Source organism: Alosa alosa, chromosome 19, assembly GCF_017589495.1.
Source record: "Alosa alosa isolate M-15738 ecotype Scorff River chromosome 19, AALO_Geno_1.1, whole genome shotgun sequence".
In the NCBI taxonomy this organism is placed as follows: Eukaryota; Metazoa; Chordata; class Actinopteri; order Clupeiformes; family Clupeidae; genus Alosa; species Alosa alosa.
In genome coordinates this window covers 11,257,112-11,277,730 of record NC_063207.1, presented here as the reverse complement: position 1 = coordinate 11,277,730, position 20,619 = coordinate 11,257,112, and the positions used below count along the sequence as shown (strand labels likewise).

Sequence of the window (20,619 nt, the reverse complement as noted above, 5' to 3'; positions counted from 1 at the left end):
CCAGGGCCTCAACACAAGCCCGGCACAGAGACTCCTAAGCAGGAGGACCAGGACCCTGCTTCCCACAAAGGACACTCTGCTGAAGTCAGAGGTAACACACAACGAACAGGGACTGAAATACAACAGACAGAGACAGGAAAAGTACTACAACCGCACAGCAAAAGACATGGACACTCTGGAAAGAAGGGACAGTGTGTGAGTACAGCCCTGTGACACACACAAGGGCTGGAGACCAGCGAAAGTGGTCCAACAGGTGAGCCATAGATCATATGAGGTGGTTATGTTGTTAGATCCGTTGTAAATGAGCAGAGCATATGGTACACGTGTGTTAGGCTACACTAGAATACCTATATTCAGGAAAAGAGACTAACAAGTTTGTTGCACTAGAATACCTAAGTTCAGGGAAAAAGACTAACTTGAAAAAAGAAAAAGAAAGATGTAACAATAGGATTATTTATTTAAGTACTGTTGTACGGGGGACGGATTTAGAGGTTACACCGCACACGCGGAGCAGTTCGGATAACGTTACTAAGAGAGTTGATGACTGCACACCAATAAAGTTCAAGTAAGCAAGACTGATTTAATCGTCCATTATGTATAGTCTAGATAGAGACAGAACATAATGAAACAGTCCCACCTACAATTACAGTAAAGCAAGTCTACTCTCTTTCCAGATACTACTGGTGCAGGCACGTGCAGAGAAGGGGGGCTACAGGGGCTCTAGCACTTACCCTTTTGCCCCTTTGATGTCCAAGTGCCCTTTTGACAAGACCCGTTTTTTTACTTTTTAAAATTTGTAATACTTCCGCTAGTTCCAACGTGAATATTCGCTAAAATGTCTCATTAATAGTTTGTGAAATTAGAAATTTACAATAATAACATTTTTCTGTGTTGAGACCTCTCCAGAATAAGTCCCGCCTCCTAACTTATACCCGCCTCCTATACTACTTAAACGGCACCGACAATCAAAAAATCCAGTGGAAACTAGATGGCAGAAGTGTGTAGGCCAATCTGCCCACCAGCTTTTTCTACTTCGCTATACAGATGTTTTATCGGTATGATATTTCGAAACGCCATGTTATTTCCCATAGACAATCGACGCCAGGAAGTTGGATGGATACGGAAGTTACGGAGGCGGGACTTATTCTGGAGAGGTCTATAGAGCTGGTAAGTCCCGCCTATCCGCTAAACCCCCAGTGGACCTCTAGAATGAAAAATCGTCAATGCAAGTGAATGTGAGAAAATAATTATTTTCTGGTCCCATTTGAATTGTGCCATGAATGTGAACATATGTTGTCTGTGAATTTTTAATATAATTTTTCATATTACGAGTTTGGCAGTATATTATATGATTCTTTGGCTATCAGTTGTGGAAAAGACATAACGAGAAAGACTACATGTCGCCTGTGACGTGAGCTAGCTCTAATCGCTAACATTAACTGAGATGCTAGTTTTTGTAACGGCAGGAATAAACACACATGGTAACAAAAATATTCGAAACATGTCTAGCTTAACTCAATACATTAACTCTATGATACAGTGTGATTGTAAAGTTGTATGGTTCACTGTGTTCAAAGTCGATCTTAATAACCCTCTACATCTCGACCAACTGATGGTTGTTATGGGAAACTAGTTAGCTGTCGTCTAGCGGAAAGTTGTAGTCCACAAAGTGCTCTCACACAAAGTTTAACCGCATCAAACTTCTACCCACTCAATTGTAGTAATCTTTACACGAAAATGTATATTAAAAATTCACAGACAACATATGTTCACATTCATGGCAAAATTCAAACGGGACCAGAAAATAATTATTTTCTCACATTCACTTGCATCAGAGAATGTCTAATAAGGGGAGAACTGCCACTCTCGGAAAACTTCCGGTTTCTGAACTGGTTGCAGTTCCTTTTGTGGTTCCACATGAGGGCCATTCACGAAAGTGCAGAATGCATGGAGGTCTATGGAGCTGTACCCCCAAAATCCACTTTTCTCGATATATTTTTTTTTCAAGTAATTTGAATATTGTATTCAAAAGGAGGAGGCAAAGAAAATACACTTGGTGGAGTATTATATTTTTAAAGTCACTTAATTGTTCTAAAAAGCCTTTCAAACGTGTCAATGATGTCGCCATTAGCACAATGCTAGCGTGTTTTGGGCAACAATGACCCAAACTGTAAGAAATCAAAAGGACATAAGTACTGCTCATTCAACTTTTGACCTATAACCCATGTTGAAGTTATACAAACTACAATCAAATCTGAGATTTGTCAACGACAATCAGGTGAAAGACAAATTTAGCCGTCTAGCTCCATTGACTCCCATTCATTCTGCACTCATGGCAATCGCCCCCAGTGGAAATCTGGTGGAACTGCAACCAAAATTCGGTACAATGGGACTTAATACGGAGTGGCCAGGCTCTCCGTAGACGGGCTCTGCTTGCATTAACAATTTTTCAAACTAGAGGTCCAGCGGGGATAGCGGAAAGGGCGGGACTTACCAGCTCTATTGAAATGCCTTGCGGCCACCAATCCGTGACGTCATACATTCAGTGAACTTTCAGAAGGTGCACGCAGGCACAGTGCTGCAGGAGACATTTGGGAGCACGGTAAGGTCACTTGGCAGTTAGCCTATCTGAACATGCAATAGTATTCAGCTTAGAGATAGAGAATACAATGTTTATAATTGTTTTATGTTTAATGAAGTAGGCTATCAAACCCGTTTCAACCATGTCATGGTCCATCCATTTCAATAACCTGGCAGCTTCGAAAATCTAAGGCTGAACGTTCATAACATATTCTGTTTAGGTTACTATGTTATAGTAGCTTAGGTTAGTAGACCTAGTTCATAAAACAGAGTAGGCAAACCTTTTCTAAATCGTCATAAGCCGACGACATAGGCTGTAGTTGTTTAACTAACCCAACTCCACACGTCGTTCTCTGTTTACAGTAGGCTACATTACGCGTCATTTCATTCACTCAGTGGCCACACGCACAGCACGTGAATCTGCAAGACACCAGCTTGCTAATAGTGGTAGTTCACTGTGATAAACATAAAAATGATCGCCTGACAAGCCAGACTAGGCAATAAAATATTTGCTGCCGCTAGGATTAGGGTTAAATGCCGCACTCATTTAAGTTTTAAATAAAGTTTTCACGTTTTCTGAAAATTTTGTTCCATGTGCCCTTTTAAATTTGAACCCCTGCCCCTTCAAAGGTCTCTGCACGTCCCTGTACTGGTGGCTAGAAGTTTCTTGGTGTTTCATGCCCCGAACATTGTCTTCAAGGCAGCGATGCCTGGAAGGCGCTATGGTTAGGCATGGGTTAAGGTTAACATTAGGATTAGGTTTAGGATAAGGTGCCTTTAAGTCGATGGTGGCAGCGTCACCTGGAAGACAAAGTTGGGAGCATAAAACATCATTGAGCTTGCAGAAGAGTTAGCGAGGGGGACAGAACAGCAAATGCAGTCTCAGGTTCCTAAATGAGGAGGGAGTATGTATCAGCACAATGCAGCTCAAGAGCCAGGACACACTCGCTCTTAATTAGCTCACAGTTTGGGGCCACTCTGCTTTGTGTGCTTGGTCCTCAAGCCCTCTCGTTCCAGGTGGGGGACAATGACGAGGACCAGAGGGAGCTGGAGAGCCGCTTTTACTGCTCTCGCATGATCACACCACCACTTAACCAGATTTTTTTTTTTGGCTGATTCGTAGATGTTGATGTCATAAGCCTGATTCATTTCTGCATCAATCAAGCTCTCGTCAGGAGGTCTGTTTTTGATGACAAATACTGTTAGCTTGCGCCAGCTTTGAAAGTGAGACTTTTGAAGTCTGATACACACAAAATGTTGCTTTTCTTTGTTGGATGCTTTTTCATCCAGTTTACAAACAATTGTCAGAGCATTTTGCTGCTCGACACTACACTGTATTGATGCTTATACCCCTAAATAGCACACATATATACTGTATACATCAATCTTTTGAAATATCACTACACATATTAATATTGAAAAAAACACAATATAACTTTATTTTTTGTTAGACATTGAATAAAATGTTTTTGCAAACCAAGCCACCTTTTCTCCTCTGGCACATGAAGCCCTTTGTGTCCCACACCACAGCCACTCAGCCTTACCAATGGCACTCTTAGTCACCAAGGGACCTCTGACTCAGCGCGCAGGATCAAGAGGCACTAGAGGAGGCTCACAGGAATCAATAATCAGTTAACGGAGCCATTTGCTGCTGCTGCTGCTGAATATGTAACTGACTGGCAACTTCTTTTAGCCTGGGTGAACCCAGACGAACCTGTACATTTTGAATTTGCTCTGCAGGTGCGTCTGGAAAGGATCCCACTGGCGCGTCTGTGTTTACCCCGGCTAAACTTCTCTCATTCTTATGATCCATTTATTTCTAAAGTGGCTTGAGAATAAAAAAAAAATCCTCCAAGTTCACAAGACTATGTGCTTTCACCAGACTAAGTGTGCTTTAGATTCCACTCTCCAGAGATCATTTTTCATGAATGTTTATGACAGAGTATGGTGAAGGACATCAAACAAACGGCAACTATTTTTAAATGAAAATGCATGCACTGATAAGAGACTACCGAGAGCTTGTCTCTACTTACGTAGTACTTTAGAGAAGACCTGTGTGCAGGGAGACAAATATTTATTCTGACACCTGCTTGATTGCTTTTGAATATCGCCTAATTGCTCACCATGTTGGAGGCAATCATCACTAATGAGCAAAGTTAGGCCCATATGTCTGGTGCATTTACATTCAGCGAAAGGCATTAGCATCACATACATAGTTTCACACTTTATTACGTTCTGACATTATACTTCACACTTATGTGATAATAAACAATCTGAGTATGCTACAGGGACGGAGCATTTGTCATAAAATATTTAAAAGATAAAAAAAATCACCAAATAAGTCAGGTTTAATTTCATTGTATTTGTCAACATACATTTAAATTCACATACATGACATCTGAACCATAGCCATTACAAGCTAAACAAATACTCTGGGACTGTGTAGTACACTGCAAAAACAAAGTTATCTAGTATACACTAACACGTCACAGTATAAAGTGCATGGCACATTAAGGAAGAAAATAAGATGACACAAAACACTTATATGACATTTACAGCAAAACCAAATATATTTTACATGTTATCTGCCATTAAGGCTGAGATAATAGAAAATCAGTAACACCTGCTGTATGTAGATGTCTCTAAAGTGATCACATGACCAAAAGTCTTAGAGTAGTTTCAAATTCCATGAGAGTGCTGGTTTATACACCTTTGTTTTCAAACACTGTGTTGAAGCAGCTCTAAGTGGATTTGCACTCAACAGTTCTTATTCAATTTCATCCCAATGACACATAAGTGGATTGGGATCTGCCAGCTGGATAGACACTCTGCAGGGTGGATTAATGATTGGATTGACAATACACTTCAATTCAATAAGCTTGCCTTTTGGCATGGGGCATCATTTTGTGGTAAAAGGAAAAGAATAACAACTATTCTAAAAAAGCCATGAAAGGAATGCCCTAGTTGCAGGTGGTGCTCCATGGCATTCAGATGACCCTTCACAAGTTGACCAGTGTGTATCATGTTAACATGCTACTCAGTGCGATAACATTCCCACCTCCAGCTCTCCAGTGTTTGACATTATACGAGAAGATGGACTGTGCGCAATCAATGCTTTCCTGGTCTCTGGAGCGCGCCTGCAACCCCAATCCCTCAGCTGCGGATGAGGTCATTGGCTGTCATATCCAATTCTGTCAAGGTTTGATGGATTTTATGGTCTCACATCTGTCTTCATTGTTGTTGCGCTGCTGCGCTAGGTGATGAACCGAAGCCTCTATCTTCATAAGAACTGTGTCAGTCAGTACAGTGATATTTTTATGTGTGTCTGAACAGTATTCAGTGTCGTTATTTCCTTGATGCATACAATTAGATGCTGAACTCAGAAAGACAACAAAATTATAGTATTTGATACAGCCTCTTCCAGAGTTGAGCAACTACAGCCCTATACTCACTTCAAAGGCACGCACCTAGTTTGTCTCTCACATTCACTGACTGCATTCATCTGCCAAACACGTCTCAACTGTCAAAAGGTTTGAGAGTTCCTCTTGAATCTGGCTCTTAAGCTGTATTCTTCTGTGGATGAAGAGGCTTTCTAAAGTAGGTAAAATCAATATCACATTCTATATCTGTAATCTGGATTTGGTTTGACAATCAAAGGACTACCAAACAGACAATAAAAAAAAACAACTTAAAGTCTTAAAGGAGACAGACAATCAAAAATCCTTTTTACCTTGTCTTTGTTGAATAACGGTAGTCTACCCGCATTCAAGAACATACGAAAAGAGTTAGATATTCTGAACATCTCCGTTTCATAGAAATTCCTCTTTTAGAACTGTTGGGCCAATCTGAACAATGGATACCCCCCCTCATTCTATTTCTTCCTCTTCAAAATAATTTGCACACACCCGCTCTCCCACCCCCTACGGCAAGTAAATTGCAGCAGTGTTCGCAAAGTTCAAGGTGAAATGGCGTTCCGAGGTGTACTCTTCCAGGCTGTGCAAGCGGTGTGCAAACTTTCCATTACCTTCCCACTGAAAGAAACAAACGAGATGCGTGGCTGTTCATTTTTAATCGGATTCCCACTGCATTCAGATAGGCCATAATCATGAAACATTAGTAAGTGCAGATGTTTTTGTACATCTGTATGGAATTGTGTAAAGTGTTAGCACCAGTTGTATTTCCTAACAGCATGCATTTTCTCTCTCTGTGGGCATGCAAATACAGTTTCCACATAAGCACCTTATGAGTGAGGAGTGGACAGTGGTTACACTGAGAAGGTTGGTCCAAAGTGACTGCATTGGCGGTCATACAGTAGCAATATATAGCAAGTTTTTATTGGGTGAGAAAGTTCAATGATGCTCAAGTGTATGTAGTGCCCTTCTCGTTTGTGTGTCTCTCTGAACTCTGAATCAGTTGTTGCCAATGATCCTGCCATGCTCATTAAGAAGATTAAGCTACTGGGACCTTGAATTTCCCCTTGGGGATCAATAAAGTATCAGTCTATCTATCTATCTATCTATCTGATGGAAAGTCAGCATCTGCTGCTTTAGTTTGTGATGATGTTTTGCCTGGTGCGTTAACTCAAACATGAAAGTCTCCTATCTAGCTGTCTCCGAGACATTGGTAATGGGAAACATTTGTAACGTTTGTATTCCAACTTTTGTCCTAAGACTCTATACACATTTAGACTTTAGACTTAAGCATCAGCCTTTGTGCGAGCCTCCTCTGTCTATTTTGATGCTCATATTATTACAAATAGGCCTAGTTGAAACGGTTCTGTTTTCGTTCTGTTCGAATGGTAGGCTACCGTCAGCCCAAGACCCAAACAGCCTCCGGGCATATTTATGCATTACAGTATAAGGCTGAATCTGTGAATAGGTCATAGCTGTAAAAAGTTGGTCTGTCCGTGTTCCGAAGCCGTCGGAGTTACATTCTTTTGAGTGGCAGCAAAGGCAGCCAATTAGTGTCAAGTGCTTGCATTTCATAATGAGGTTGCCAGTTAAGCCCGAAAGAACATCAAATGGGTGCAAAGCCACGCGTTTAAAATCCCCCACCCTAACATAGCTTACTGAGAGAAGCCTCTAAGGCATTACAAACCCAACCAAAATGTTGTTGTCTACATGTCACATCACAGAACAAAGATAAATACCCCATTCAACCATTCTATGTCACCTTTAAGTATTTGACAATTTGAAATGTGTTCAAAGTGGACTTAATAGGCAAAGCTATTTTTTCTCAGACTTAACACATAACATAACATTATGTACATCAAAAACATATTCACATTTTCCCTTAAATGTCAACAGTTGCAAGTCAACAGTTACTGCATATATTCCACAACACAGTAAAGTGAAGTCAGGGGAACCTGAAAAAGAAGCATGAAATAATGGTGTACAATGTGTCCTAACTTCACTGCCTTCCCAGATCAGTTTCAGACTACAGCATCAGTAGAAGTGGTCATCTCCATTTAGAAGGTGGTGGACATCTGCTTCATTTAGCAGTCCTTGAACCATTGTGTTAGAAGCTGTGCTCTTGCGTCTTCACCTCAATAATTTTGATCAAATAACATTTTGTGAAGAACTCCCATTAGAACTTGCAATTTCATCAAGTTGAAGTGGCAGTGCAAGCATCATTTAAGGCTGCTGCCCCCCTCCCCACCCCCCCCACCCCCAGGTGTCCCAAAGACAGTTCAGCGGAGAGCAGCAAGCTCCTCCCGGGCAATTTTGGCACTGATGGCCATGGGGATGTCCGCCATTGTGGAGGAGGTGTGCAGGCGGGTGAGCCGGTGGGAGGTGTTGAGGCTGTTCCTGGCGTTCTCCAACCTTTGCTGGGTGAAGAAGTGGCGCCACAGGTAGGCCAGGAACTTGTCGTGCAGCGAGGCGTAGATGAACGGGTTGTAGCACGCCGAGCTCATGGCGAACAGGTGGCACGACACCTGGATGACATTCACATGCTCCTTGCCCAGGATGGAGAAGTCGCTGTCCAGGTCACGGATGAGGTTGACCACCTGCAAGGGCAGCCAGGAGAAGGCGAAGCAGAGCACAGAGACGAGCAGGAGCCGAAAGGTCTTCCTGCGCTTGCGTCCCCACTTCTCCTGGTTGGACGACGGTAGCGCCGCCATCAGGCTGGGCAGGTTCCGGTTACGCAGGTGGAAGGAGATGGCGCAGTAGGAGACGGAGACGGCGCTGAGGGGCACGAAGTAGGAGAGCAGCAGGACGAAGCAGGAGTAGACCAGGCGTCCACGCTCTTCGTCTGGCCAGAACTCCTCGCAGACGATCATCTGGTGGCCCGTGGCGCTCAGGTCCAGGTAGACAGTGTGCAGGGCCGTCGGCGTGGACATGGCCAGAGCGCAGAGCCAGATGGTGGCCACCAGGCAGCCGCAGAAGAGCCGTCCGGCGCGCCGGCGGATGGGGTAGGCCACCACCACATAGCGGTCCACCGCAATGGCCGTCAGCGAGAGCACAGCGGCGAACACCGTCGCCGTCTGCATGAGAGTGACAAAGTGGCAGGTGAAGGGCCCGAACACCCACCCGCGCTGGTCGAAGGCGTAAGAGGCGGTCAGTGGCACGCAGAACAGGCACATGACCAGGTCGACCAGGGCCAGGTTGCCGATCAGGAAATTGGTGGTGCTGTGGAGCTTCTTGTTGAAGCCAATGAGGAGGAGCAGCAGGAGGTTGCCTGAGCAGGCCACCAGGACCACCATGGCGTAGAGAGGGATGAACAGCGGCCTGAACTCAAACACTCTGTCCAGACCGCTGAAAGAGGACGAGGCGGAGATATCCCAAGCAGATTCATTCTCCTCAGACATGTTGAGAAAGTACAACGTCTTCGCCATTATACTTCGATGACTCTTTTACCTGGGGACATGCAGCATCAGAATATTTAGCATGTATTTGTATGAATAGTTCACTCAAGTTCAGCTCAGACTCAGTAGCTCCCCCTGTGGAATGGGAGGTGGCTACTGCGTGTGACCTGCAACTGGATATAAATGGAATCTTAATTGAGCTTTCCTGTCAACCCTCTACTGTTCTTTTGTAAATCTCAAGAGGCTATTAGAGATTGTGAAAACAAAGTGTCCTATAACTCCGGGGCAACAACTGTAATTAGCTTCTCATCTTCACAATGAGGGTCCTGCCAGAGTGTTAAGGTCAATTTTAAACAACAGTCATCGGTCAAATGGCTTCCAGTAAAAACCCACACTTAATGACTAGTCTGCATGATCCCACCAGGGAGATTCACACATGCAGACAGATTAAACCAATCCTTGCATCTTGGTGCAAATACAGCGGAAATCTTCTAGCAAGCCAGACTTACCATGGCCTATTTTGGGACATTGTGACAATCCCTCAACTATGAATGAACCAGTGAGGGAAATCAACATATCAGTATGTTCAGTCATATCTATGTTCCTTACATAATGCAATCAGTATCAATCACTGTTCATACAAGGTTGTGTACAGGCAGCTTTGAAATATTAGTAACATTAATTATAATGCAACTCTGATGTATGGCAACCGTGCCATTAAAGCACCATTAATATGACAAGACAGGCAGGGGTGCAGTTGTACATCCTCAGATTGGGCTCTGCAAAATTTTGTTTTTCAGTCCATCTGCCAAGACCATGTGGCAGGAGGATGGGAGCAATACTTAGCCAAATAGAATGTTGCTTTTTAGCCAAAGCCATAGCCAACATCTCCATTAGTGAATATTCTAAAACATTCCCTTTCATCATTCCAGACATCCTGGTTTGCCAAAGGTCACAGATACAAGCTATCATGTGCATAATGCACATGTAATGTGAAACAGCTTCATGGTGATTATTTGAAGATTGCTTAATTCAAGCTTGCTCCCTCATTCCTAACAGTAAATGAATAAACATCAACAGGATTTTGCTATTTTAGCAACACTGAGTGCAGACTGCAGAGTGTCATGGTAAACTACAACGGCACAAAATGGATGACTTCTTGAGCGACTTTCGGGGCTTTTAGCTTCAATGATGTTACAATTATGGCCGTGCTTGAGAATATACAATAGAATAGACAATAGAATAGACAATATTATGATCTCTACCCTAGAAATGGTCGCTTTTTCTCTGTCTATCTGTTCCCATGATATTTTTTTTCTTAGAATGGGTAACGGCACAAACCACTATGAGATCGGGGTAAGATGAGCATAGGGGTAAGATGAGCATAGGGGTAAGTTGAGCATAGGGGTAAGATGAGCCACCCCTTTTTTCTAGGAAACCGTAAACAATTGTTATCATGTGACAGCATTTTAAGGAAGAGGGTATCATTCCTTACAATCTGTGGAAATGTACAGCACATGGCAAATGTGGTAAAAAATATATGTGTAAAAATATGATTCTTTTGCCCTCCAAGTGGACTCCATTCATGTCCAGAGTTAAGGTGATTTAGAGAAAGCTGGAATAGAACAACATTCAGATGCATTACACCTCAATTGGTGTCCTTTTAAGCTATGATGTGAGGGCTAAACAGAATCATGAATGCTACCTTAACATGTTGTGAGAAGCATTTTCTTTCTGGGGTAAGATGAGCCACCAGGGCTGGGGTAAGTTGAGCCAGCTAACTAGTACTTGTATTGCATCTGTAAGATTTTTAAGTTTGCCTTGATTTTGTGACCTCATTCTATATGGTTCCTCAGTGTTACTGAGAGCTAGAGACAGAGACTAGACAGAAAATTAATGACTTATTGAAGTCAATTAAATGGGTGAATTCAAGGTAAACAGGTGCAAAAAATGTTATAGGCCTAAACATGTCTTGGCAAATTCTCAGTTAAATGTGTTTGTTACTGTTTGTAGAATTATTAAATTATTGTTTTAAGAAAAAAAAATGTTTTACCTGAAATCTTTGTTTTGGACCAACTTGCCCCACACCTAGGCTCATCTCACCCCACATATGGGGTAAATTGTGCCAGAAGACCAACTTTTTTGCAGAGAGCATATCTCTTTACCCTTATAAGTTATCAAAGAGTTGTTGGTTACAGATGTTGTAGAACACTTTGGGTTTTTATCTGGTGTACAAAGTTTACAAAACAAAATCTCTTTGACACATTCGAATGATGAAGAATGTAAAAAAACCCGTTCTCCCCTACAGCTGATATGAAAGTTTTGTAGTGGCCATCACACCTTGATAGTGATGATTGCTTAACACCTGATGGTCCATTAATCCGACAGCTGCAGACTTCACTGACCTCTGTCTGTCACACTACAAAATCCGTTGTGCAGCTCATGACTGCTTGATTCTCATGAAAATGGACATTGTTACAGCATTCAAAACCTAACAAACAACTCAGGTCAAGCTAGTCAGACATCTGACCTCTTCCAGTTGTCCTTAAAAAAAGGAAACCAAAAATGTATGAATGAAAGATTATTGCATCACTCATTCTTCAAACCTCTAGGAGAGCTTTGTGTCTGAAAATGGGACAGTTCAAACAGCACATCTGTAATTGGTCACTAGTGGACACTCACTAGGTGCATGTTGGTGAATAAACATTTTGCCTTTAGATAGCATGACTCATTGGTGTGCTGTTGCGAGAGACGTGGTCCTGGACATGACTTTCTGGAACAGTGTGTGCGACATATAATTTACTGCCAACATAAATGACTATTGTAGGATTAAGGCTGCCTGGCTATGGCAGCAAGATGGCCAATGCTTTCATCCACTTTGGAAGTGACTTTCCCTTTTCAACAGCAAGTTAAAGGAGAGGGGTAAATGGCCAAGCTGTGATTTGAGACATCTACACCCCTGCTGTCAGATTGTGCTCCAACAAAGCTGAGCCTCCAATTTGGTCTAACCTGTGATTCACTATTGATTCATACTAATTCTAGTTTTATATAGCTTTGTTGGCAGTAGCCTACATGTGACGTTATTTAACAGAATGCTATAGTCACAAAGAAACTCACAACACCAAACCAAAAATGACACCTGTTCCATATGTCTGTAACATTAACAATGTTGCAGAAGATTTCACGCACATCCATGCACACTAATGCGATAAATTAAAGGCTACCTGATAAAAAAAAGAAAAAACATACTTACAAGCTTTGTAATGGTGCTGAAATTTCCTGTCACACTACAGAATGTTTAGCTGTAAAAGATCAAAGGATCTAATGCTTCCACCCGATCAGAGCAGAGTAGCCTATTCAATGACCAATCCCTGGATTTTAACGCTTTCTCAGATATCCCCGCATTAAAATGACCAAAATCAGTCAGTTCTCCAGTTTTAAGTAATTAATTCAATCAAAAGAAAAATATCTGCAAACAGCCAAGTATATGTCCAACCTCTGTATTTCCGCTGTCACGGTTTTAGACCCCAAGAAATTCCACGTCTCGTTCTCAATTACAGGTAGCCAGTGCAAAGCTGCGCGGTGTGTGGGGTGCAGTCGTCACGAACGCTCATTGATCTATTTCAAAACCACCCCAGAAGGCTTGCTTCCACGTTTGCAAAAGCAGGTGCTTGGTGATGCATCTAACATGTAACAAACACACCTCACATCTCGTTTTAAACGAGTCTGGCAGTCGACACAACAAAATTACTCTGCAAATTAGCCGGATTCATGAAATATTCCTAACTTTGCAAAGAAGATGAAAACCAAGCAGTTAAGCTAAATACACAAGCGTTTTAAAATGTTAATGTTTATTGGTCTCACTTAATAATACCCTAGCTCTGTTTGACGGAATACCATTGGAATATAATAATTACAAACACAGGTTTCTAAGGACTAGTCACTTAACTCTAGACTCTTGCTGTTTGACCCCAAATTATTTGCTGATGAATGTATTATCCAGAAAGTGAACAGGTGTCAGGTACTTTACATGATATTTCACAATGCTGACCTCTAGTGGCAAGCATGAATATTTATCAAATTAACTTGCAAGTAGGCCTACCCTCTGTAGGTTAGTTTAGCTAAGAATACCTAACATTACAGCATTCACAACTGTTTTTCTTTTAACAAATGTACTCTTCCAGGTGATTTTAATACTCAAATATAAAAACACAAGTTAATGACATCCATAATATACAGACATCAAAGTATAATCCCAACATGGTTTTGTGGATTTACAATTACAAGCTAAATGCATGAGCCATTGACATGTATGACATTTAAAGGAATTGTGCATAACTGCAGTGATAAAAACAAACATTACTGTATCATACAAACCTGACATTTAACAGGGAGCACATAATTTCTCATAGAATAATAGCCTTAAATGGTCTTAACAGGGATCGGCTGGCTCAGTTAATGGCCTTTTAACCCTTATTTGCTGACAAAGAGCATAAACACCACTTATGGATATACATGAGGCAAACATCTCATCATTGAAATGTGTCTGTGATGCAATCATCTGCTGTTGCCTCCAAATCGGTCAAGGTGGTATCCAGCAACGCCACCACTGCACAGAGGTTTACCTGTTAACCTGTTAAAATGACTGCTGCTGCCTAGACCAAATCTATTTCTCTGGACTTGCGGCCTCATCCATTTGCCCATTGTCCTCTTGTTCTTCCTCAGCCTCGCTGTGAGAGGGGTCTCCACCTGGTTGCTCTTGAGTTTGAGATGGTCGCAGCAAGTACTCCAGCTCCTCTGCACTGATGGCCACCTTCTCAGGGATCAGCCAGCGCTTAAAATGCTCCAAAGCACTGCAAGTATTTAAACAATATAGAAATTAGTAGGCTACAGTGTATAGTATAGTTCCCTGTGCACCACTAGATGAGAGTAATATTGATTTGGCACAGGGAACTACATTTCTATATAACTAGCATAATGTACAGTACAACAAAACATTGCAACTAGTATCAGGCCTTGGTTATTCTGCTGAACAGGTGACCATTACCCAGTAAAGGCTATAAGGCCACCCACCTCTCATCCATATCCCCTCCATTTTGGAACAGTTCTGAAGTCTGAGCATCATGCAGGAATCTGTCCCAACATTCCTTTTTTGCTTGTGAAAGAGACCGTAGCATCTCTCTTGAGGTAACCTCACTTGCCTGGCCCTTGATTCTTTTCAAACGATTTTCTGGAAGATTGGAACATATTAACAATGAATTTACGAATTAACAATAACTGATGGGCCTAGATGTACAAACAACACCATCATAGCAAAATATTAATTTGAGTCAGGGTACCTAAACTGGCTATGTAGATATCAGAATCAGCCATAGGTTCCCATGGACTGAAGGCAGACATTGAACAAATTCCATTCCCTTGTGTGCCGTTTTGTGCCGAGGGTTGGAAAGAATCTGTAAATTGAGCTTTCTCATCTTGACCCTCTTCTTGAGTCTTGGGTAAATTAGAGCAGATTTCGGACCACAGTTCGCCGCTGGACCTTGCACCCTTGCTTTCAAAGTCGTCGATCATATTTGACCCAACAGTCTGTAAAGTAATAGTTAGAAGTTATTAGTTAATACCAATCGAATATATCTTATCTTCAGAAAGTGTGAATTTGCAAACCACCAGGCTATTAGCCAAAATGCATAATGTTATATGCCATCGACTTTTGGGCCATAGACATAGACTACAATACACACAGCAGGAGAAACATGCCGTTGTTTGACAGACTTATAGCTCCAAGGTTAAACATGTTTAACATGATCAGACACCATAAATAATAACGAAACCAAGCTAGCACAATACAATCCGTTTTCATAGCTAGCTATCTAGCTGATGTTAACTGTTCTTACCTCGTAACGTTAGGTCAGAAGTGGCTAGCTGATGGTTACTTAAAGATACTTCTTGAAAAAAACAAAAGCAGAAATCACCATTTACATCACTACCTCAATCCCATGATATTCTGATAGCGATTTCCTTGCAGTGTCTAAATCCGTAGGTTTTGATATAATCTAACCTCTGCTAAACCACTAGAAATATCTTATAAAGCTAACCAACACTTCGGAGATTATGTGTGTGTGATACGATTGGTCAATGTTGAAGTCCGATTATTTAACAATCTTTTCTATTGGCTGATACTCTTCCCCGCCCCTTGAGGAAGTATTTTGGTATGTTTATATTTACCATTTGACCCACAGTTAGCTAGCTACTAGCATTAGCTATAGTAGGCATTGTTATTTAGTGAGACAGGCTTCCTTCAAAGTATTTATTATATGAACATTACAGTCTGATTTTGTTGGTAAAATTAGGGAGGCGGCTTTGTAGTTACTGTAAAAAACAGCTGAGAACGCCAGTGTTGTTGCCCTCTTCTAACTGAAGGCTGGCTAGAAGCTATCTAGAACTAGCTAAGTTTGTGAAGCTGTGTATTTCTTTTTTACTTTTTCAGTCTTTGCCTGGAAGAAAAGGTAAATGTTGAAGATCCCTTGGTCATCGGGGTACATCACAGAGGTAGTCGTTGCATTTATTCCATAAAACCATACACTGAATAAAATAGATAAAAACAAAATCTAAACGTGAGGTTTCTAACGCCACGGGCAATTTAGTTAGCATTCGGAGTGTTTTTGAATTGCAATGTTGAAGAGCAAGGGCGCACTGTTTCCCTTTAAAAAATATTTTTGCATGCACGTGTGGCGCATTTCATATTACGCGTTGTTTAATTTACGTGTAGACTACGACTACAGCAAACTATGCAACCACACAACTTTTAAGATGTCACGCTGACACCTACTCGCCTACTTCTCTCCCCTCGGTCCAGTCACAGTGCATTGACCTTCTAGTGCTCACTTCAGACATTGTGTATGTGTCCATGTCACGTAATTAAATGTCATGTAATTCAAAATATAATGGTTCAAGTGTTTGCTGACTGAGTTATAAATTTAATTCAATGTACATTACATTAGATTTAATGTTAATATTCCTCGTTTGCTTTACTTGCATCCGATGGCAGAAAATATTAAGACACAGTATGATTGTGCATCAGGTGACGGTGCGCAGGAGATGCAATCCGTGCTTCTGCGTCTGGCTGTAGTAGCGGTCCCTATGGGTTTGCTACTTTCCAGAAGCATGGCGTGGATGTCCAGTGGCAAAACTCATGTGGAACTCATCAGTCGTTTGAGAGGTAGGCATATTATGCATATAACTCTTACATGACATATGCGTTGTCTCTCAGAGGTGCATGCACCGCTAATTAGTTCTGTGTTTTATACATCATCACATCATAGATCATGGGGTAATCCGCAGCGATCGTGTATTTGATGCCATGGTTGCCACTGACCGAGGGATATACTCCAGAGATTACCCCTATGCAGATTCTCCTCAGTCAATAGGTGAGTTTCAGTTGGTTTGGTCCCTTTAAAACATTTCATATGTTTTTTGGAAGGGTTCTACCTAGTATTCCCCATGCTCTCTTTTAAGGTTACAAGGCTACCATCAGCGCACCGCATATGGTGAGTGAGACCTGTGATTTATTTGACTCAGATTTAGCTGTTGGCTATGTAGATGTTTTTTTTTAGTAAAAACAATTAATTTTAAATAATGCATATAAAGGTTGTACACTTGCATAGTCATTCAGGGAATGGACATTATCTCAACCAAAATAAATTTGCCCTTGACCCAACTTGAGTATGCCAAGGTAACGCATGTTGTATTTTCCTTTATTTTACAGCATGCCCATGCTTTGGAAGTCCTTAGTGACAAGCTTACAGATGGGGCCACTGCATTAGATGTTGGCTCTGGAAGTGGTTACCTCACTGCTTGCTTTGCCAGGATGGTAAATTGTGAAATGTTGTTACATCATTTTTACAGACAAAGCTTTGAACGTAACGATCAAGCCCAATATGAATAAATATGTGAGACAATTGCTTAGTTTTCTTACTGTCTTTTTGTAACCCTTACATCACTGCCTGCAGGTAGGGCCGACTGGGAAAGTTGTCGGGATAGATCACATTGATGAGCTGGTACAAAACTCTGTGAGAAATGTTCAAGCGGATGATCCAGAGCTTCTTTCCTCTGGCCGGATTAGGCTTTTAGGTGAGGGAAAATACTTTTACTGTTGTCGCCCTGGCTGTCTCTAATGATCGCAATGCAATGTGATCGCTTTTCCTCTGTGCATAGAAAATGTCGCTTGTACATTTTTTTCAAAGAAAGAAAGCATCCAGTCTAATATCTCCTCTCTTTGAGACTGATCCTCTGAACATCCGCAACAGTAAATGATGATGATATGTGTTCTTTATTTAGTGGGTGATGGGAGACTGGGCTTTCCAGAACAAGCCCCCTACGATGCCATTCACGTAGGAGCAGCAGCACCAACAATTCCAAAGGCAGTAAGTACTTCCCAGCCTGCATTCTCAATTGTTGGCATATACGCATGTAAAAAAGACACATTATGTTTAATTACCTTATATATATATATATATATATATATACCCTACATATTTGAATTCTGTTATAAATCATTCCTGGCTTCTACTGTTGTGCCCTTGAGCAAGGCACTTAAAGGAGAATTCCGGTGTGATATTGACCTAAAGTGTGTTGAAACATGATGCCACACATGAGTGTGAACGTATGTCTCATAGCCCATCTCGGCTTGTCCCCTGCACTCCAAAATCTGGCGCTAGTTAGCCGATGCTACCAACAGCTTTTTTTCAATGGTGGTGCTTCGGCATCGGGCTAGCCATGCAAATAAATCACTGTTTTACACCATTTACGAGGCTCAATGTATCTCCACACTTCATTGGTAGACTTCTGAGGGCCTTGACATTTAAAACGAGACATTGAGAACTTTGAAAAAGCACTGGTAGTTTACTTACAAGACGATTTATACAGACAGTATCTTCCGCGAAGTTTAAGCGTTTGCAGCCATCTTGAATTTAGTCCGCGATAAGTCGAAATGACGAGTAAGAATGAACAGGTATGATAAGGGATCAGATTCCAAAAATAATTCCGTGGAAATGCATGGATTCCAGTTGCTGCTACTGGAAGAAACTGAATCCATGCATTTCCACAGAATTATTTTTGGAATCTGATCCCTTATCAAAAGGGAGTCAAAATAGTGTTTAATTGTGATTTGAATGTTGGTTTGCAATTTTCAGAGCTGTGTTTTTTTTTTTGACTGAGGAATACTATTATTCTGCTGGATAACAACAGTAAATTGAGAGTTTTTAGATATTGAGCATGTTGAATTGCCATGGAGACATGGGGGGGGGGGGCTGTTTATCTGCTTGAATGGTAACCCAGAGAGCCTTCACAGCCTGAGGAGATGAGCGTGTCAAACCGCATTGTGTGCAACAGCCATTCTTGCTCTGTGTTCTCCGCTTTGATGGGGTCATTAGTTTGTATCTCTCTGGAGTCTCTTTTCCACTCTGACTCATCGATTCTGATGGCTCTCTCACTTGGCCGAGTATTTGTTTTGACTGGTCATAATAGCAGAACCTCATCTATGTCGACTCCTAAACGCTCATGCTCTGCGCTGTGTTGTGGCGCTCCTCAGTTGCTGGACCAGCTGAAGCCTGGTGGGAGACTCGTGCTACCCGTGGGGCCGGAAGGAGGGAGTCAGGTTTTGGAACAGTATGATCGCCAGACCGACGGGACCTTCCTCAAAAAGGCCCTCATGGGGGTGGTGTACGTCCCACTTACAGACAAGAACCATCAGTGGCCCAGGTATACATCAACTGTATTTACATGTGGTTTGATAAAGTGCTTCTGGTCTTGGAGCAATGATGATGTATCGTGTGTGTGTGTGTGTGTGTGTGTGTGTGTGTGTGTGTGTGTGTGTGTGTGTGTGTGACTACTGAACTGAAATGATCTTATACTGCCAGTCAATTATCTTGAACTAACTCAGTGGGTGAAAAAACATTTCAAAAAACATTTTTTTGATTCATTTTCAGTTAGCAGTATTAATCAAAGTATCAGAGTTCTTTACATTTGGAACATGTAACACAATAATAAAGAAGAATCAGTCATTCCTCTTCTTAATAAATTAATTAATCATGCTCATTTGGAAAGTGGAGAATGAACGGGCAGTGAGTGCAGTTGGCTCTGTAAACTCTGTGTTCTTTAGAGATCACCTTAGCGCCTGATATTACCGGAGTGATCTGAAAAGGGGCTCTGCTATGTGTTCTTTCTCCCCCAGTGGTGAGCTCTGACTGCGGTCTGGTTGCCCCTGATAGGTGGCGCTGGTGCTGCAGCTCTGGGTGCCTGTAGGCCAGAAGGAAAGGCTTGACTCATCCAGGCTCCGAGCGCTGCCTAGCAACACTCGCAAGCCCCCACCAGTCAGCTCTTGCGCTTGCAGCTCGTCATCCCCCCTCTGTGCTCGCCGACCATGACAGAAACACAAGGCTGTAGTGCCTGATGTGAAGATGATAATGTTGATCGAGATCAGATAGTGAGTGAGCACTGTGATGCTTTGCAGTTCCTTCCCTTTTATGTTGGCAAGTTGAAAAGGTCTAACATGTGGCTTTAAGGGAAACTAATTTGGCTTCTGTTTTTATGAGATTCTTCATTTATTTTTTTTCTCATGGAGGGGTGGGTTTCTACCACCTAATAAACGCAAATATGTTTAGTGTATGTGTTCATAAAATAGCACATTGATGGTCAACAAACAAAGATGTCTATTTGATGATAGGGCTGCAACAATCAATTGGTTGTCAACTATAAATTAAAGGCCAACAGTGACTGTAATTGGTAAATCGGTTATCGATCATTTTTTAGGAAAGGAAAATACCTAATTTATCTGGTTGCAACTTCTTAAACTTGAGTTTATTAACCTGACCTACTCCTCTATGACAGTAAACTAAATATATTAATCAAACAACTAATTGATTAATTGAGAATATAATCAACAGATTACTCAACTATGAAAATAAACGTTAGTTGCAGCCCTATTTCATGATGGTGTGAGACTGCTAGTCTACTTAATTCATTTGTAAGTGTTCATTGTAATGTTTTGTCCTGAATGACTCTACAGACTGAAAATTGGCTGTACTTAAGTTGCGTGTATTTCATATTTATAAATAAAGTAACCGTATCTCCAGTGATTTTTGTTGAACTACTTGGTTAGCTAATTATTAAGATGGCATGTGAACTGCCAATAATATAAAAGGAAGAAGTCAATTATTATTCATGAGGGGCATTTT

The 20,619-nt window shown here is 41.6% G+C and overlaps 3 protein-coding genes across 8 annotated transcripts; 1 reads left to right on the top strand and 2 right to left on the bottom strand.

The window, feature by feature from the left end:
• Positions 1–8,269: 8,269 nt before the first annotated feature.
• Positions 8,270–13,117, bottom strand: prlh2r (prolactin releasing hormone 2 receptor). The gene is made up of 2 exons (XM_048228328.1): positions 12,882–13,117; positions 8,270–9,437 (listed from the first exon to the last, which is right to left on the bottom strand). The coding sequence occupies exon 2, from the start codon at positions 9,413–9,415 to the stop codon at positions 8,270–8,272; it is 1,146 nt and encodes a 381-aa protein (XP_048084285.1). The 5' UTR covers positions 9,416–9,437; positions 12,882–13,117.
• A 441-nt stretch (positions 13,118–13,558) lies between these two features.
• ccdc32 (coiled-coil domain containing 32) lies at positions 13,559–15,512 on the bottom strand. 3 transcript variants are annotated; one of them, XM_048228371.1, is made up of 4 exons: positions 15,280–15,512; positions 14,725–14,971; positions 14,459–14,615; positions 13,559–14,238 (listed from the first exon to the last, which is right to left on the bottom strand). In XM_048228371.1, exons 2-4 carry the CDS (start codon positions 14,954–14,956, stop codon positions 14,052–14,054), a joined length of 576 nt encoding a protein of 191 aa, XP_048084328.1. In that variant the 5' UTR covers positions 14,957–14,971; positions 15,280–15,512; the 3' UTR covers positions 13,559–14,051. The 3 variants fall into 3 exon arrangements, with proteins under 3 accessions (XP_048084328.1, XP_048084329.1, XP_048084327.1); XM_048228372.1 differs by having other exon boundaries at positions 15,373–15,512; XM_048228370.1 differs by having other exon boundaries at positions 15,358–15,509.
• Positions 15,513–15,610: 98 nt separating this feature from the next.
• On the top strand, positions 15,611–20,520 carry pcmtl (l-isoaspartyl protein carboxyl methyltransferase, like). 4 transcript variants are annotated; one of them, XM_048228367.1, is made up of 9 exons: positions 15,611–15,891; positions 16,467–16,604; positions 16,708–16,812; positions 16,901–16,932; positions 17,151–17,255; positions 17,395–17,515; positions 17,723–17,808; positions 18,975–19,144; positions 19,654–20,520. In XM_048228367.1, exons 2-9 carry the CDS (start codon positions 16,484–16,486, stop codon positions 19,685–19,687), a joined length of 774 nt encoding a protein of 257 aa, XP_048084324.1. In that variant the 5' UTR covers positions 15,611–15,891; positions 16,467–16,483; the 3' UTR covers positions 19,688–20,520. The 4 variants fall into 4 exon arrangements, with proteins under 4 accessions (XP_048084324.1, XP_048084323.1, XP_048084326.1 ...); XM_048228366.1 differs by having other exon boundaries at positions 15,611–15,934; XM_048228369.1 differs by having other exon boundaries at positions 15,611–15,934; positions 19,617–20,520.
• The last annotated feature ends 99 nt before the right edge of the window (positions 20,521–20,619 follow it).

Bases quoted from the DNA above. Each gene is read 5' to 3' on its own strand.
- prlh2r (XM_048228328.1), bottom strand. From the start codon at position 9,415: ATGGCGAAGACGTTGTACTTTCTCAACATGTCTGAGGAGAATGAATCT.
- ccdc32 (XM_048228370.1), bottom strand. The intron at 14,616-14,724 runs GTACCCTGACTC...CCAATCTTCCAG, and splicing joins TATCTACATAGCCAGTTTAG to AAAATCGTTTGAAAAGAATC. The intron at 14,239-14,458 runs GTGGGTGGCCTT...AAATACTTGCAG, and splicing joins GGAGGGGATATGGATGAGAG to TGCTTTGGAGCATTTTAAGC.
- pcmtl (XM_048228367.1), top strand. From the start codon at position 16,484: ATGCAATCCGTGCTTCTGCGTCTGGCTGTAGTAGCGGTCCCTATGGGT. The intron at 16,813-16,900 runs GTGAGTTTCAGT...CTCTCTTTTAAG, and splicing joins AGATTCTCCTCAGTCAATAG to GTTACAAGGCTACCATCAGC. The intron at 16,933-17,150 runs GTGAGTGAGACC...TTTATTTTACAG, and splicing joins CCATCAGCGCACCGCATATG to CATGCCCATGCTTTGGAAGT.